The sequence below is a fragment of the Anarhichas minor genome, unplaced genomic scaffold, assembly GCF_050575085.1.
Source record: "Anarhichas minor isolate MPS153535 unplaced genomic scaffold, ASM5057508v1 ptg000043l, whole genome shotgun sequence".
NCBI lineage: Eukaryota > Metazoa > Chordata > Actinopteri > Perciformes > Anarhichadidae > Anarhichas > Anarhichas minor.
The window spans coordinates 4,443,763-4,458,924 of NW_027466489.1; the positions used below are offsets into that span (position 1 = coordinate 4,443,763).

The 15,162-nt window shown below is 39.1% G+C and overlaps 1 protein-coding gene across 1 annotated transcript; it reads left to right on the forward strand.

The window, feature by feature from the left end:
• Window positions 1-1,701: 1,701 nt before the first annotated feature.
• On the forward strand, window positions 1,702-14,654 carry LOC142970641 (caM kinase-like vesicle-associated protein). The gene is made up of 11 exons (XM_076110999.1): window positions 1,702-1,868; window positions 10,426-10,566; window positions 10,662-10,793; window positions 11,211-11,285; window positions 11,408-11,546; window positions 11,696-11,816; window positions 11,911-11,986; window positions 12,091-12,221; window positions 12,344-12,422; window positions 12,549-12,636; window positions 13,194-14,654. Exons 2-11 carry the CDS (start codon window positions 10,472-10,474, stop codon window positions 13,503-13,505), a joined length of 1,248 nt encoding a protein of 415 aa, XP_075967114.1. The 5' UTR covers window positions 1,702-1,868; window positions 10,426-10,471; the 3' UTR covers window positions 13,506-14,654.
• Window positions 14,655-15,162: the final 508 nt, after the last annotated feature.

Here is a 15,162-nt window from a genome sequence, read left to right on the forward strand (position 1 = left end):
CAGATTTCCAATCCCAGGCAGATGTCTCAAATACACATTTAGACCTAAACGTAGACCGCTGTGATTGACTCCCTCCTGCAGCAGAGGATTTGAGGAGGATTATAAACTTCCCGCTCTAAAATAATGACAGTGATATAAGGGATTCCAGGACTCAGATTTGTGATACAGCACAACCTGTATTGCTAAGACAACCATGAGTTCTGGTGAGCTGTGTGATACCGGGAGTCAGGAAAGAGAGAGTAGGTGTTTTGGTGGGTAGGTGGGGAGCAGGTTAAAGATGCTCCACCACTCTCTTTCCTGTTATCCCAATGGCCTTTTAGCGGCATTACTCATTTTAGGAAGAGACACTCATGTTACATAAGCCAATGCTACAGAGTCTGCCCACCAGCTAAAATCCCAGCATATCCTCTGTATACCTGTACATAATTGCAACGTGCTACTGATGGTCAGATCAGTTTTCTCTCTTGAAACTGCTCAGCTGCCGCATGCACACGGGGGTCCCTGTAAATTAAAGATTTCTGTGGTAGCTTTTGGAGATTTCTAAGACAAATGTTAACATAAAACAATTGTTTCCAATGCTGTCTACTTCCAAAAATGTACATTTTCACAGAAATGTTACAACAGAATACACTAAGCCCCATGAAACATGGACATTGCAGTCTCGTCCATAACGCATGATTAAAACACACACACATACCTTGTCAGTGAGGAGGTTGAAGGTGGTACTGCTCCGAGTGTGCATTTGGGTGTTGTTTTCTACCTCACTTCATCATCATCAAGAGAAGAGAGACAATGATGATGAGACTTCGTTTATTTTTCTACAGGTACATTTCTATGTCATGCATCAACTCTGAAGAAGGCATACAGTCCATGTATCATTAATATGGTATATGCTTATTAAAGTCCAAGTCCAAGCTGCTTTGGAAATGCATTTACATACCCTCCAAGAAGTCCTGGTTTCAGTTAATTTTAGTACAGTTTAAATTAATGTATGTTGTCTCTCCAACATATTGCATTTCTTCCCGTGGACCAACAGGTATTATCATAACTTACTTGCATTATGTAAGGTAAACCAGTGTTTTCTACCTTCCTGCCCCCATGGTGCTGTGACTGAATCTCTTCATCTTTTATTATTTAACGTTCATGATAAACTATGTGATACTTTGTCTTAAATCACATAATGTAAGTTCATTACAATAAACAGCAACACGCCACTGTCTTGGTCTATCTAAAAATCAAAGGGAACCACTGCTGCTGATATTGAAAATCAGCGAACAAACAAACTCATGACCACATAGCCATCTGTCCTGGAGGAAGAGATCCGAGATGGAGCTTTTGAGTGTGCAAGGAATAATGAATAATAATGAATAATGAATAATTTTGGGCGATAACATGCTCTTATTCTGGGACCAAATGGTGTCGTTGACCGATAATAACCAACTTCCGGAAGGACTCTGAGGAAAATAAAACTTTTGACCCTGCTCAATCACTGGTAAAAGTACTAAAATGACGATACTATTATCAAAACATTTGCTGCACTGGTGTGCACACACGCACGCACTTACGCACACACATACACACACATACACACACACACACACACACACACACACGAGCGCATTGTAGTGGTGCATGTCGCACACACTCTTCCCCTCCTTCCTGCATCATAGCGCGCTGTTACCATCACACGGTTCACGTAATACTCCCGTGAACAAGCTGACTTGTTGGAAAAGCTCGAGGATCCTAAATCTCTCTCCAGGCACGCTGACTGTAAAATCAGTGGAAGAAAAAGTGAAGCCGCAACAGGAAAATACTGAAATAATAGATATAGCTGGATTATTGATTATTACCAGTTTACTTCATTGAAGGTAAGTAGACGCAATACGCGTAATCTTTGGTTCAACCAGCATGAGATTGAAGTGAAGAATGTCGAGGAATGTTCTCCGAGCTTCATTCATTCAGTTATTGACGTCTTGACCTGCACCTCGCATCCGAAAACAGAGGACGCGTGATTGGTTTCGAAAACTTTTGCGACGATAATACATTTTCGGGTTAAAACATCAGACGTGCTCACGTGATTTAAGAAGCCTGCAGGAGTTTTCTGCAACACCAACCTAACCTGGGCGATGCGCAAATAGCCTACCGTGTGTAAACTATCCAGCTGCTTGAGCGGCGGAGGTTGTCAGTACCGGGACCGTAATCGGTCACACCTGTGTTGCTGTTAAAGCCAAAGTTTGCGCATATTTCTGCTCATTGCGAGCCGCTCAACAAGTCCTATTCACAATCTGTGCTTTACAGTTCATAAAGACTTGCTCAAACTGCGCTTTCGGATTTACATAAGGCAATGCTGCTCATGCACTCAGACTGCAGCACCTCGTCAGTTCACATTTTCAGTTTTAGTCTCGCGGTGTCCGTGCCTTCCTTGTCATTATTTGTCATCATTTCACACCCAAAGAGCTTGTGTTTGCAATAGCCGCTTACTTTGCCAATGCTAAGCCACACACTTCATACACCCCAGAAGGTTGGAGGGCAAGTGCTCTGACAAGTCAGGATGTGAGGCTGCCTGCCATCTACTGAATAAACCATAAAAGAGAGACACACAGAGGTCCTTCCTTGCAAGGGCTCCAGTGTGCACTTAGATCAATCACAGGGCATCACATCGGTAGTCTAACATGCATGTAAACTGTGCCAAAAGTTTGGCAACCCTGCTGCACTTCCAGTTAGTAGATGTGATGAGAAGGAATCTTGTGTTGGAGCCCACTGAGAACAGGAAACACTTAATAGACAAAAGTTGATGCTGTTGGAAATATGCATGGCTTATCTATGAAGTAAACAAGATCTAATGTTTAAGGAAACCGATAGTGATATAACCCCTGATTTACTAGAAGCTGCTCCATGTTCTACTGCTATTCAAAAATACTGCCACACACCTTTGTTTTCACACTTGTCTACTAAGCGTCTATTTTTTCTTTTCCCCTTAGCCTTGATGGTTCGTTCTGAGAAACAGTGAAAGACATCATTGAATAGAACATATAGAAGGCTTATTTGAATAGAGTTTCAGCCTTTTGTTTATGTATAACTAAATCTAATTTGTTACCTGGGTCGTGGTGTGTGTCATCGGGCATTCAGCTATAGTTGATAAATAAATGCAGCCGTCACATAACTGGGGCACACAGTGTTTTCAGATTGACATGGTAAAATAAATAAATGAAAAGACAATTATTTTGTATTATTAGTTTGGTTAGTATTCTGGATTTTGTTTTGTAAACTGTGTTTGAGTTTCAGCCACAATGTCCCTGAGTGCACAGAGAGCTATTCTGCACAGACAGTGGTGCATACAGTAGCACTTGGTGACCATGGCAACAAAACAACATCAGAAGAAACTGGTCAGCTCAGCCAGTGATGCCCAAGAAGAGATGAATGGTCGACTCAATGCATAGCAGATTCAAGCACAAAGAAGGGCTGATTCATACTTCATCAGAATGTTCCTTTCTTTTCGGACACATTTCTCTGCTTCTGCTCGAGTCTGATATAATGTCCTTGAAAATTAGAGGTGTGGATGTGTTCTTTGTGTTCACAGCTAGAAAGTGCAACATTTAGGCCACAAATGAGGCATTACAGGCTTTAAAATTTGGCTCGAACATCACCACCACCATCTGCCCCCTTTCACCAAGCCTGTCTGTTGCCAAGTCCTCGGCTCTCTCAGGTCTGACATGACTGACCAACAAACCTGAGATCTAAAATAGCAAAAATAATGATTATGTTACCAAACCGCATGTGTTGTTATGAACTTATAATCTTAACCTACATCTTCATTCAGTGATCTAACATTATTATTGATTATTTCAAGTTAATTGAGATGGATCTTGTTCCCAAACTGCATTCAGAAGATGCTTAAGGAATTTCAGTTGACAGGCTACCTCATAAATGTGCTCTTACACTCTTACACACAGTTAGCATTACATGTTCCCCCTTGCACACTTACAAAGTGCTACTAGGACATACAACCAACTATAACAACAGTAAACAATACACATACCAATCAGCAGCTACTTCAAGGAATATCGTCATCCACGTTTCATCTCACTTGCTTAGCACGCCTCAGCGTATCAAACCTAACGTCAGCCAACTTTATGGTGTTTAAAGGTGTTTCATGACTATTTGACACTGAATTGATGATGCATATTGCCTCTCAACGGGACTCAACATGGCGACGACTGAGCCTGGAGCCAGCGACTAACAGCCAATGGTGCTAACAGTGCAAACAACATTGGTGACAGAGCTTACAGTGTTTACCTGAAGGAGAACCGGATTGTGGGCGCTATGCTTCCGAGACGAAGCCGTCGGTCAGGACGGAGTTATCAGCAGTAACCGCCGCCGTATGAGCGCGGAGCAGAGCGGTGGCCGTGAGCCAACCGGTGGGGTATACGCTCACCAGCATTAACATGCACTATAAGGCAAGCACGGCCAGCTGGCAGGCTATGTTAACAAAGCACAGAGAAACTCAGATAACAACACACACAGAGAGAAAGGGACTTCATTTTCTGCTCAGGTAAACATTTCTTCCCTAGTTTGCTGCAATAGTAATGGTCTGATTATCGAATAGAGAACCTTTAATACATGCATCCAAATATTAGCAGTACGTCCATGTTACCCTGCCCTAAATTAAGACTTTTAAAGTGTGAATTTTAGATTTAGCACCTCTGTTAAGCCACTTGGAATGTTATTGAATGCTATTACAGAGAGCCAAATCGCATCATCCTTTTAGGTAAGATGGAGTCCAAGTGTCTAAGATGTTTTAAACTTTGTGCAAACAGAAGCATTTCAACTTTATCATTCGAGTTCATATGGACAAAGACATAAGGCAAACATAGACATATAATAAGAGTGCTATTCTCATTGGATACTTGGTTGAACAGGATTTCAAATCTATTGGACAGTGGATCCAAAAGTGGGAGTTGTCAATGTCCAAGTGCCAAACACAGTCTATGGCCAAACCGCATACAACACAATCACACCAGGACCAAAATAATTATACAATAATGAATTCAATCATGACGTTATTAACTATGAAAACATACCATTATGCAAGCATTGTTCATTCATATTTTAATTATTTCCACATAGGCTATGCCTTTGATAACTTTGACTACATTATGAACGGTGTGAACATTCTGTTCCACTCTTGTAAGTCGACCAAATTCAATTTTTGTCCCTGATTTACAGTAGTAGTTGTAGCCTTTTTTAGTTTGTAACATTGCTCCTGTTACTGCCAGCCCCTCTGTTATCCTGGGGGCAATAGTCATTTTGCTCGAAGTAAGTGTACACAAGCTGGTTTTATTCCGTAACACCCACAAATATAACCGTAAGTGCTTGGAAAAGCTGATCTGAACACTGGTCTAGGTGGCAGTAGGCCAATTACCCCTACTTCAGAAGCCCAGCCGCGGTGGCTATCTCTCGCATTATAACTCTCGTTACATTCTTCATTAAACAATGCAGTAAGTCATCATTTAAAAACATTACTCTATTTTACTGACATATAGAACACATTATGCAAATTGCTATTTTTGCAATATGACTCTAGGTCTTATAGTTTGTATATTATTATGTTACTTGAAAAAAAAAAAAATATACATTGAAGAGGTTTTACCTTTACCTTCTTTATGCTACTGGAATATTAATTGGATACAGATTTGAAACCTGATTATCAAATGCAACAGCTCTGCGTTTGACATTATCCTCCAAGGTCCATAGTTAAGTTTTCACAATGCCGAGCTCTGCGACAGTCTGAATTTGGAACAGCGTTTAGATTCCCATTAGTGAAGAACACGTCATTCAGATCTTTCAAAAGGCAAAGATAAAAGAGCCCTGATTCAGCAATAGTCAAGTGTTATCTATCTTTTTCTTCTTCTGGTGAAGGAGAGCAGCCTTTTCGCTCTAAGATTGCTTTGAAATAGGGGGGAAAAAACAAGTGCGTGCAAAATTGTGTCTGACTTATCATTCTTAGTGTTTAGTGTTTGGTGCACCGTGGCACTGTGAGTCAAGCACCCAAGAACAGGTGAAGGGATGATTCATTGGGAGGGGAGATGATTCAAATAATAGTCTTGCATCAGTCTCGCCCTTTAACTCAGCTTGTTATGCAGGGTATTGTATGTCTTTGGGAGCTGGCTATTTGGTGGTGTGGTTATTTTTGAGAAACAGAGGCCACCGAAGTGTAGACGCCCATCCAAGATGAGGAGAAATATTACTCAGAAATTTCTTTTACTTTTGGAGTAATATTTAAACTTTAAACCCTTTCAAATGTGACCACTAATCTGATGATGTCTGTAGATTGAATACACCTTGAAAATCATTACTGAAGAGTTTAGGCATGATAAAAAGGAAATGAGGAGTAGTATTAATATATCTTGTGTGCATCATCTACCTGCTTATATTGGTCTGAACGAGAATTATGGCACAGGAGTGAGGCATTTATTATTAAAAGAAATAATTCTGGTACCCAGGCGCCACAGTTGTGTGACTTTAGGACGAGAGCCAGAACACACTAGGCTGAGTGTGGGTATTGTTCTTGCAGGGATCATGTAGAGGATGTGATTTAGTCGGAGCATATAATGCTTATCATACTTTAGACTAATTGTCAACCAACAGCCCTCCTCTTCAGGACAGACGGGGCATGCTGTTGTACGTCACACTTTGATCAGGCAAGTGGTGTTCTGACATACATCATTGTTTGGACTAGAGCGCCACAGTAAGAGATGGACTGTGTGTTTAAGTAGTTTGCAACATTCTCCGACCCTCTTTACTCACAATGTGTTCTTTACTTCTGGAAAAAAATACAGCCCATGAGTAAAAATGATTGTGTGGGATGAACTTAAACAATAAACGTAATGGCTGAATAGAAGAGACTTGATCGCTTTGGCTATTCCAACTTGACTTCCAAATTCACCAAAAAGATTAAAGCAAGTCTGTCTTATTTTAAGTGGCGTGTGGTTAACTTTTTACTATAGTGACTTAGAAAGAGTGGCGGTTTCTGCTTGCAGTGACATGCATTACAGTTAATGAATCAGTGGCATGAAAATACGTATGCATTGTTTGCTCAGTTTGTGTTTTGAAATTTAAACTTAAGAATCATTTCGTCTGTGGGAGGTAAGCTTTATGATCGACAGACACACATTAGAGATGTAAATGAAAGGCAAAACTGGAGCTCACCTGCTCTCAAACTAACACACAAGTCAACCTCCTTCTGGACCACTTCCGGCTAATCCTTACTATTCTTTTATATTTTGGATTACAGGACCCAAGTTTAATACAACACCTGATGGTTTCCATTCTGAAATTTCAGATTATCAGCAGCCTAATATGAAAAAAAAATCAAACTACATAAATTCATTTGTATTAAACTGTATTTTACCTCCGTAAAAATACAGCATCTGTTTGATATTCACTGCTCCACTTTTTCAATACAGTAAGTATTGAATATTTTTTTTAAATCTCAAACGACTTTGTTACTTCTTGATGCTCTTTCTTTGGCAATAACCCAAATGCAGATCAGTACATACGTGGCCCTGCTACGAAATTTGGATAGCATCAGATGCAAGTAACAGATCTTGTTATTGGGATGAGCACTTATGGATGGAAGTATTACCATAAATGTCCTAAAATCGTATCTTGTTTTGCTTGTGCAGATCTTCTGGCAGAAGATGGTTTAACACAGCGTTTCTGTTGATGCGTGACATGCCTGTCCTTGAGAAACAAGTTCTCAGTTTGAGCACATACTTGTTGTCATTTCACACTTCATACTAATGGATTGGCAGCTTTTCATAACAGAAAGGGTAAAGTTACCAATGTCAGATTATTTCTCTCAGTCCAATGAACATGTTGAGGTACTGTAGTAACGTCTTATGATTATTAACCAACGCCACTGGAAATTGTGGAAAGACAAAGTATTCAATACGAACTGACTGGCAGGTTTAAAGACTTGACTAGATACGCTGACACACGTTGACCTATCCCATGTCAAGAAAAGGTCATGCAATCTGTCTTCGGGGGAAGAAAGAGACCTGAAGCACTGGAGCACAGCTACTTCAATAACCTGTTATTAATGTATAGGATTGTATCCAAATGAATCAAAAACGGTATGTTTTTCTCCCTGCTGTATGTGGATCAAAGACAGATAAGCTCCATTAAATTAATATCAATAAAGAGGCTAAAATGAGGAACATCAGTGGAAACAAACTCTTAAGTTATAATAACCAAGCAATTTGCACAAGTTAACACTTTTTATAATGAGCTCCACAGCAGAGATCTGAGAAGACTGGATCATAGAGTAATGAGTCCCCTTGTGGGCAGTAGCACACTGCATACACTACAGCCTACTGTCTTCAACTAAAGGTCTTTCTCTTGATTCACAAAACATGAGATCTTCTCACCTTCTGCTTTGTTGCCTGCAAGTAATAAACGGTAATAAAGCACATAAATAAAAAACATTTTTTCATATTTATAAGACCGCTCTTTGTTGTACTGCCGATGGATGCTAAAGCCTCTGATAGGGTCTTGACTGAGGCTCCAGACAGCACCTCAGTCAGAATTTCTTCTACTCCCACTCTCTCGTGCTGGCTGCCTTCTCTTCTGTGAGGCCTGCCAAAAAAAGTGGGTCTCTTTTCCCATACAAGCATCCTGTTTCACCAGTAATATTTAGCTGCTGGTGGTGGACCCATATAGTACTCTGATGTGCAGCTGCAGCGATTCGAGTCGACCTCATTTAAAGTTGTAACTCCACTTCTGCAGTTGACTGCACCAAAATGGTTCACTTGTAGCTAGGATTTACTAAAAGCATGTATCGGGATGTTACTAAAGAAGTACACATTTCATTCAAAACACTGAAGGCCTTATTGCCCAAGCTACATCAGAAAAACATCTCATAGCAAATAAGCCAGTGTTACATCCCCCTATGGTCATGGTACAGTAGTTCTTCAGGTTTCATTGTGGGGAAAAAAGCAGTGGGTTATGTTATTTATTTATTAATTTATGTATTTAGTGAGACTGTGAAATTGGCATAAAAACGTGTTAAAGGACTTCATGTGGGTGAACTTCATTTATTGGGCTTTTCATTACAGTTAGAAATGTTATGTTGTATGCAATGATTTATCCTGCAGTGTGTTCAGATATACAGTCAGATGTGTTACCTTGCAGTTTGACTTAGAGTGTAAATATTATTTTTTATACCGTATTTGAGTACAAAGTATGGTATGGTTGGATAAAAAGAAAATATATACTCGGAGATCATAGATTTTTTCCATAGCATAAACATTGTGGTATCACTTCACAGTAATATTTCTGGTTGTATCAATCCATTGTGGGCAATGTTGCAAATCAGCGAGCAGCTCTGCTTTATGGCAATATTGTTTTTTATATTTTTGCATCAATGATGTAACTATATTAATATTTAAACTAAACTATATCTCAAAGTGCACACTGTGATACAATATTTTATCCACATTGCTGCATATTATACAGGGCAAATTGTATGCGATCATGCAATAGTTTGTAATTCATATAGTTGTTATGCTGACTCAATTTTCAAACATTTAGTTATCAGTTGATTGTGATGAGCACCTCAGAGAATGTGAAAACTGCTGTCTAGTCTGAAGCATTTTGACTATGGTTACAACTTCATCTTTCCCCGACTTGCATTAATTAATACACAAAACTCTTCTACGTTTGTGCCTCCAGCTTTCACAACTTTCCATATTCTTTCAAGATAAAAAAAAAAAGAGGAGACAAAAGTTACAGCAACAGCACAGGGTCACGATCATCTGAATATGTTTCCTGTAGAAAGCAGACAGATGAATAATGCTACAGCTGCTGCTGCTGCTGCTGCTGCTGCAGTACAGAGCTGACTCACTGCAGAGTGGAAAGAAACACGCCTGGCAGTCTGACGGAGTTCACTGAGGATGATTATGTTGTTCAGAAATTACATTTTTTTTTGTTGTTTTTCTCTTGTGGTAATTTGAAATAATTTGCTCCCACAAGCTCAATTACACTTACCTGTTCTCATATGTATGATCAAAAAGGTTTCAGAGAAAGAAATAACCATGTGCCTACACTGCTCCCTATAAATGTGTGCATTGATTTACTGCATTCATTTTGTTTTAAGTGCCTTCACTGAGCAACAGTTTCCCCCATTTCTAATACTCCCATTAATTTAACTGTTTATTTCTCTGTAAAGAGAAACATTACAACATTACATTTACAGTGATATTGTTTTATGTTATACAGTAATGAGCACACAACTCAAGCTCTGTGGGCTTTTTGATTCAGAGGCTCACCTGTGTTCAGATCCACTTTGTACTGTGGAGATGCATGTCCGTCAAAATGATGCTCTACTGTTCAGGTGATTGTAACATGTTGCACATGTTTCAACAGGTTGTGTTGTGGCAGGAAATTCCCTGGCTATAGGGCACGAGCTGCCATGCCATTTGGCTGTCTGACACTCGGGGAGAAGAAGGATTATAACAATCCCTCAGAGGTGGCCGACAAATATGACCTCGGGCAAATTGTTAAGTCGTGAGTACATCTATGTTGTAATGTCGAAGTCAAGACTTTCAAGAGATCTGTCCAAAAATATGACGTATACGTGTCTTCTTTCCTCATTTCAACAGAGAGGAGTTTTGTGAGATATTCCGGGCAAAGGATAGGAACACCTTGAAAATGTACACCTGTAAAAAGTTCCACAAAAAGGATGGAAGGAAAGTGAGGAAAGCTGCCAAGAATGAGATAATGATCTTAAAGATGTAAGTGAAGTCCTCCTCATTATAGATGGCTGAGGAACTGTCCTGGCACCGAGACAAAGTGTAATCACAAATGATCAGCATTATTATTTATTCAGGTCGAGCTAAAGGCAAAGCAGAGTGTGGTGCAAAAGCTCAAAAACCAACATCCTGAAATTTTGCCTTTGGACATTCTTCGAGTAATACACAAGGAGGAGTGTAATGATGTTGTAGATTTTTGTTACGGTTAACACATTTAATGAAAATAACATCAGTTACAAATTTTACCTTAACAGACCTGAATGTCCAACATAAGACCATATGGCTCTATAGCTTGTACTCGGCATTGACTCTACTTTTTGCTTATTTTTAACCCCACTTACCTCCCTCTATTCTCCTCCCCCTCCTATTACTCTGCCCCCTCTTTTCTGCTTTTCAAAGGATAAAACATCATAACATCCTCCAGGTGGTTGACACTTTTGAAACTAAGAAGGAGTACTTCCTTTTTCTGGAGCTGTGAGTATTATTAGAGGCACTTGAGATATATGTTGGCGCAGACTGGTTTGCACTGTACTTCCCCGACTGTGTTGTTATTCAATAAGTGACATGCATTCAATTTGGATGTCCCGTCTCTCCAGCGCTACAGGCAGAGAGGTGTTTGACTGGATCTTAGATCAAGGATACTACTCCGAGAGGGACACCAGCAATGTTATGAGGCAGGTGTTGGAAGCTGTAGCGTACCTGCACTCTCTGAAAATTGTCCACAGAAATCTTAAGGTATATTACACTGCTGACACCTAGTGAAAAAAAGTAGCATTTCTACCCAGGCCAATATATGATATATATATAATATATATATATCTATAATAACTGCTCTTTGGGAATGCTTTACAGTTCGATTAACCTGTATTTGTTTACTCATACAGCTGGAGAACTTGGTGTACTTTAATCGTTTGAAGCACTCCAAAATTGTTATCAGTGACTTCCAGTTGGCAAAACTGGAAAATGGACTCATCAAGGACCCATGTGGAACCCCAGAATATCTTGGTAAGTGACATAAAAACATGAATGCAGTTTTAACTAACTTCAATTGATATGTGTGTAGTCGTATAAAAACAAACGTTTCTATTCTGTTGCTCAGCTCCTGAGGTGGTCGGGAGGCAGAGATATGGAAGACCTGTTGACTGTTGGGCCATAGGTGTCACCATGTATATACTGTAAGTGCTCACAAATACACAACAGTCATTTTCTAATGTATATTTAAGTGACTTTATCAAGATGTATGTTGTCCTATAATGCTCTCATTCTGCCAACTCAATAGTTTGTCTGGAAACCCTCCTTTCTATGATGATGCTGATGAAGGTGATGATCGTGACAAGAATCTTTTCCTAAAGATTTTGTCAGGGGACTACGAGTTTGACTCACCATATTGGGATGACATTTCAGATTCTGGTAAGAGATAATTAGTTTGCTAAAATGCATATCAATGTAATCCTATTTCACAGATGGTGTGTTCAGAGTTAGAATTTTGGCAAGCAAGTTTAAATGTTGTTTATTTCATTTTTTTTTTACAGCCAAAAACTTAGTGGCATCTTTGATGGAAGTGGACCAAGAGCAGCGATTAACTGCACAGGAAGCTATTGCCCATGAATGGTACAAAAAAAATGATATTATATAAATGGTCACACCAACAAAACTTAAGTGATGAACTTTGTAATACAGGAACCACAAATATAATAACATGCTGGAAAAAAAGAATCCTCTTGTTCCTTCTCTCAGGATTTCTGGAAATGCTGCTTCTAACAAGAACATCAAGGACGGCGTTTGTGCACAAATAGAAAAGAACTTTGCCAAAGCCAAATGGAAGGTATTGTTTTTCATATATCTCATACATTTTTGCTCATATATCATTAATCATTGCACATGTTGGACAAAATGTTCATGATCAGGACCCATATTACCATTATTCTAAACTGAATACATATTAATATACACATAGTATTCACTGCTATTAGCAACCATTACATCTACAATAAGTTGCGGTAACAATTCCGTATGTTATCCATACAGACGTTTTTCCCCTCATCCAATTTGACTTAAAGTTTAAAACAAGGTTTATTTTATATTGTTGCATACTATTAGGGATTTTACTGAAGCCTGTTTTTTCCCAAAAAGCAAGTGTGCATTTCACAGAGAAAGAGCGATAGATACTATGAATTTAGCCTTAAAGATATAACAAAAAAAGTTAGTGATCAAAGTAGAAGGAGGCACACCACCAAAGCAGCAACAACTGTACACCTTCATATTTCTATCAAAATCTCTTTCATTTCAGTCAGAACCCTACCTCAGAGCGTGCATCGGGATCAATCTATAACATGTGTTGTGTCACTTAATTTCACCCTAGCATATTTGAATTATTCACAGAAAGCTGTTAGAGTGACCACCCTCATGAAGAGACTTCGGGCGTCTGAGCCGGGAGATTCTGGGGCCTCCGGTCTCGCTGCAGGGGCTGCAGCCGACCCCGACGCACCCGGTGGGGCTCCCGCTCCTCCAGCTGGCAGCAGTGATGGTGTTGCTGCCAGCATAAAGGCTGCTCTTAGTGAAAAGGTTCCTGACACACAGACTGCCAGCATCTCTGCACTCTCCCTGCCCAGTGCAGCCAGACAGGAAGAGCAGCCACCGCCGCGGTGCAATGGAGATGTTCCCCAAATGTTGCCACAAGGAAAGGGAGACTAGGCATCAAACAAATACAAGAAGAGGACCCTTGCCAACCAACAAGCACATGTGCAGTAGAGCCACTAAATGTGGCTTGATGATACCATGTCTATGCTGTTCGACTACCCCCCCAGTTTGCAGAGTTATTTCATAACACCATGCATTTCATCATTTTTGCCTTCTGTAGTGATTGGTCTATTGAATAGTGTTCTCCACTCTCCCTTGTTATGTTGTGTACGAGTCTATTTAAAGCTAGTGGCAAAGTAGCTCTTCTGTTGTTTCCTTTTCCCTAAAATCTGTAAAAAAAACAAACTGTAATTTTGTGAAATCATTGTATATAGGTGTATTTGTTGCTTTCAACAAATTGCTACTTTTCAGCTTCAGAAATAACAATCCTGAGTTTCTGTTTTGTGACTTAAAATTATGAGTTGAGAGATTTAATTAATTGACCATCAAGGTTTAAAAAATGTGTTAATTTATTAAAACACTTTACATTCAAATGCGTGTTTGAGTTAACGCTTCAGAAACCATGCCTCTAATTGGAAAACATCTACAGTTATATATATTTGATTTAAAAAAAATGTAAACACCTTTGATTCACTCATGACTGTGTTGAAAGTATTCTAAAAAGTTATTACGTAACAGATACAGTCAACAATTAGGGGATTCCACTTAACAAAGAGACAGACGTCTGCTGATTTATCTTCAGTGCAGTACAACTTCAGTCAACTTACAATTTTAAGGCAGAAAGAAAGCATATTTTTAAGTTAAAGTGCCTTAATATTTGTTGCAGTAATGTACTGTGCTGAAATGTTTTAAAAGAAACAACTTGAATAATATTACTTACTGATTTCTTTTAAACGTTTTAGCTGCCCTTCTGTTTAGTTTTACGCTGCTGTATTGATTCTTGTTTTCCGTCCCGTTTGACTCTATAAAACACAGAAAGAAATATTTAGAGCGTTGTATGTGAAGTGATGTGTTAGCTGTCGTGTTGTTGTGTTGTCGCTTGTAATAAGAACATTTCAGATAGCTGAGTCCATATACTGTACCACTATGTATTTTTGCATTGTAAACATGTGTATTTTTTTATTTACGTGTATATTTAGCAACATTTAGCTGAGCTAACTGGTTGCTACTACGCTTGTGAATGAATAAAATGAGCAATACTGATTTTGCTGAAACTGTGACATTTTTTCTCAAGTTGTCTCTCACTGACAGTGTTAGTATGGGACATCTCAGGCCACGACACCAACCACCATTTCACTTTCATCCCACTTTTTTATTGTGAGAAATGCAAGCAGTCTTGGTCCTCTTAAGAACAGTGTTACAGAATATATTTCTGTATACTTTAATGGTCAGCATTTAAAAAAGGAAGCATTTCAGAATTGATATTGGTCAATACCGATGCTTCAAGATGCTTGTTCGTCAAAACAAGATTAACACAAATTTTAGAGGGTAAAACCAAGATTTTGCGTAGTTATTTTCAATTAACACACAATTAATAATGCATTTAACATATGTATAGATGTGCATATTTTCCACTTAAGACTTAAAAGCCATATCAAAAGTAGATCTTTGTTATAGCTTTTAGGGACTGATATAGTCCATATTATTTTTTAACAAATTAAGCAAACCCAGTGGCCAATTAGATAGCAGAGGAACTGTTATTTCAACTCAA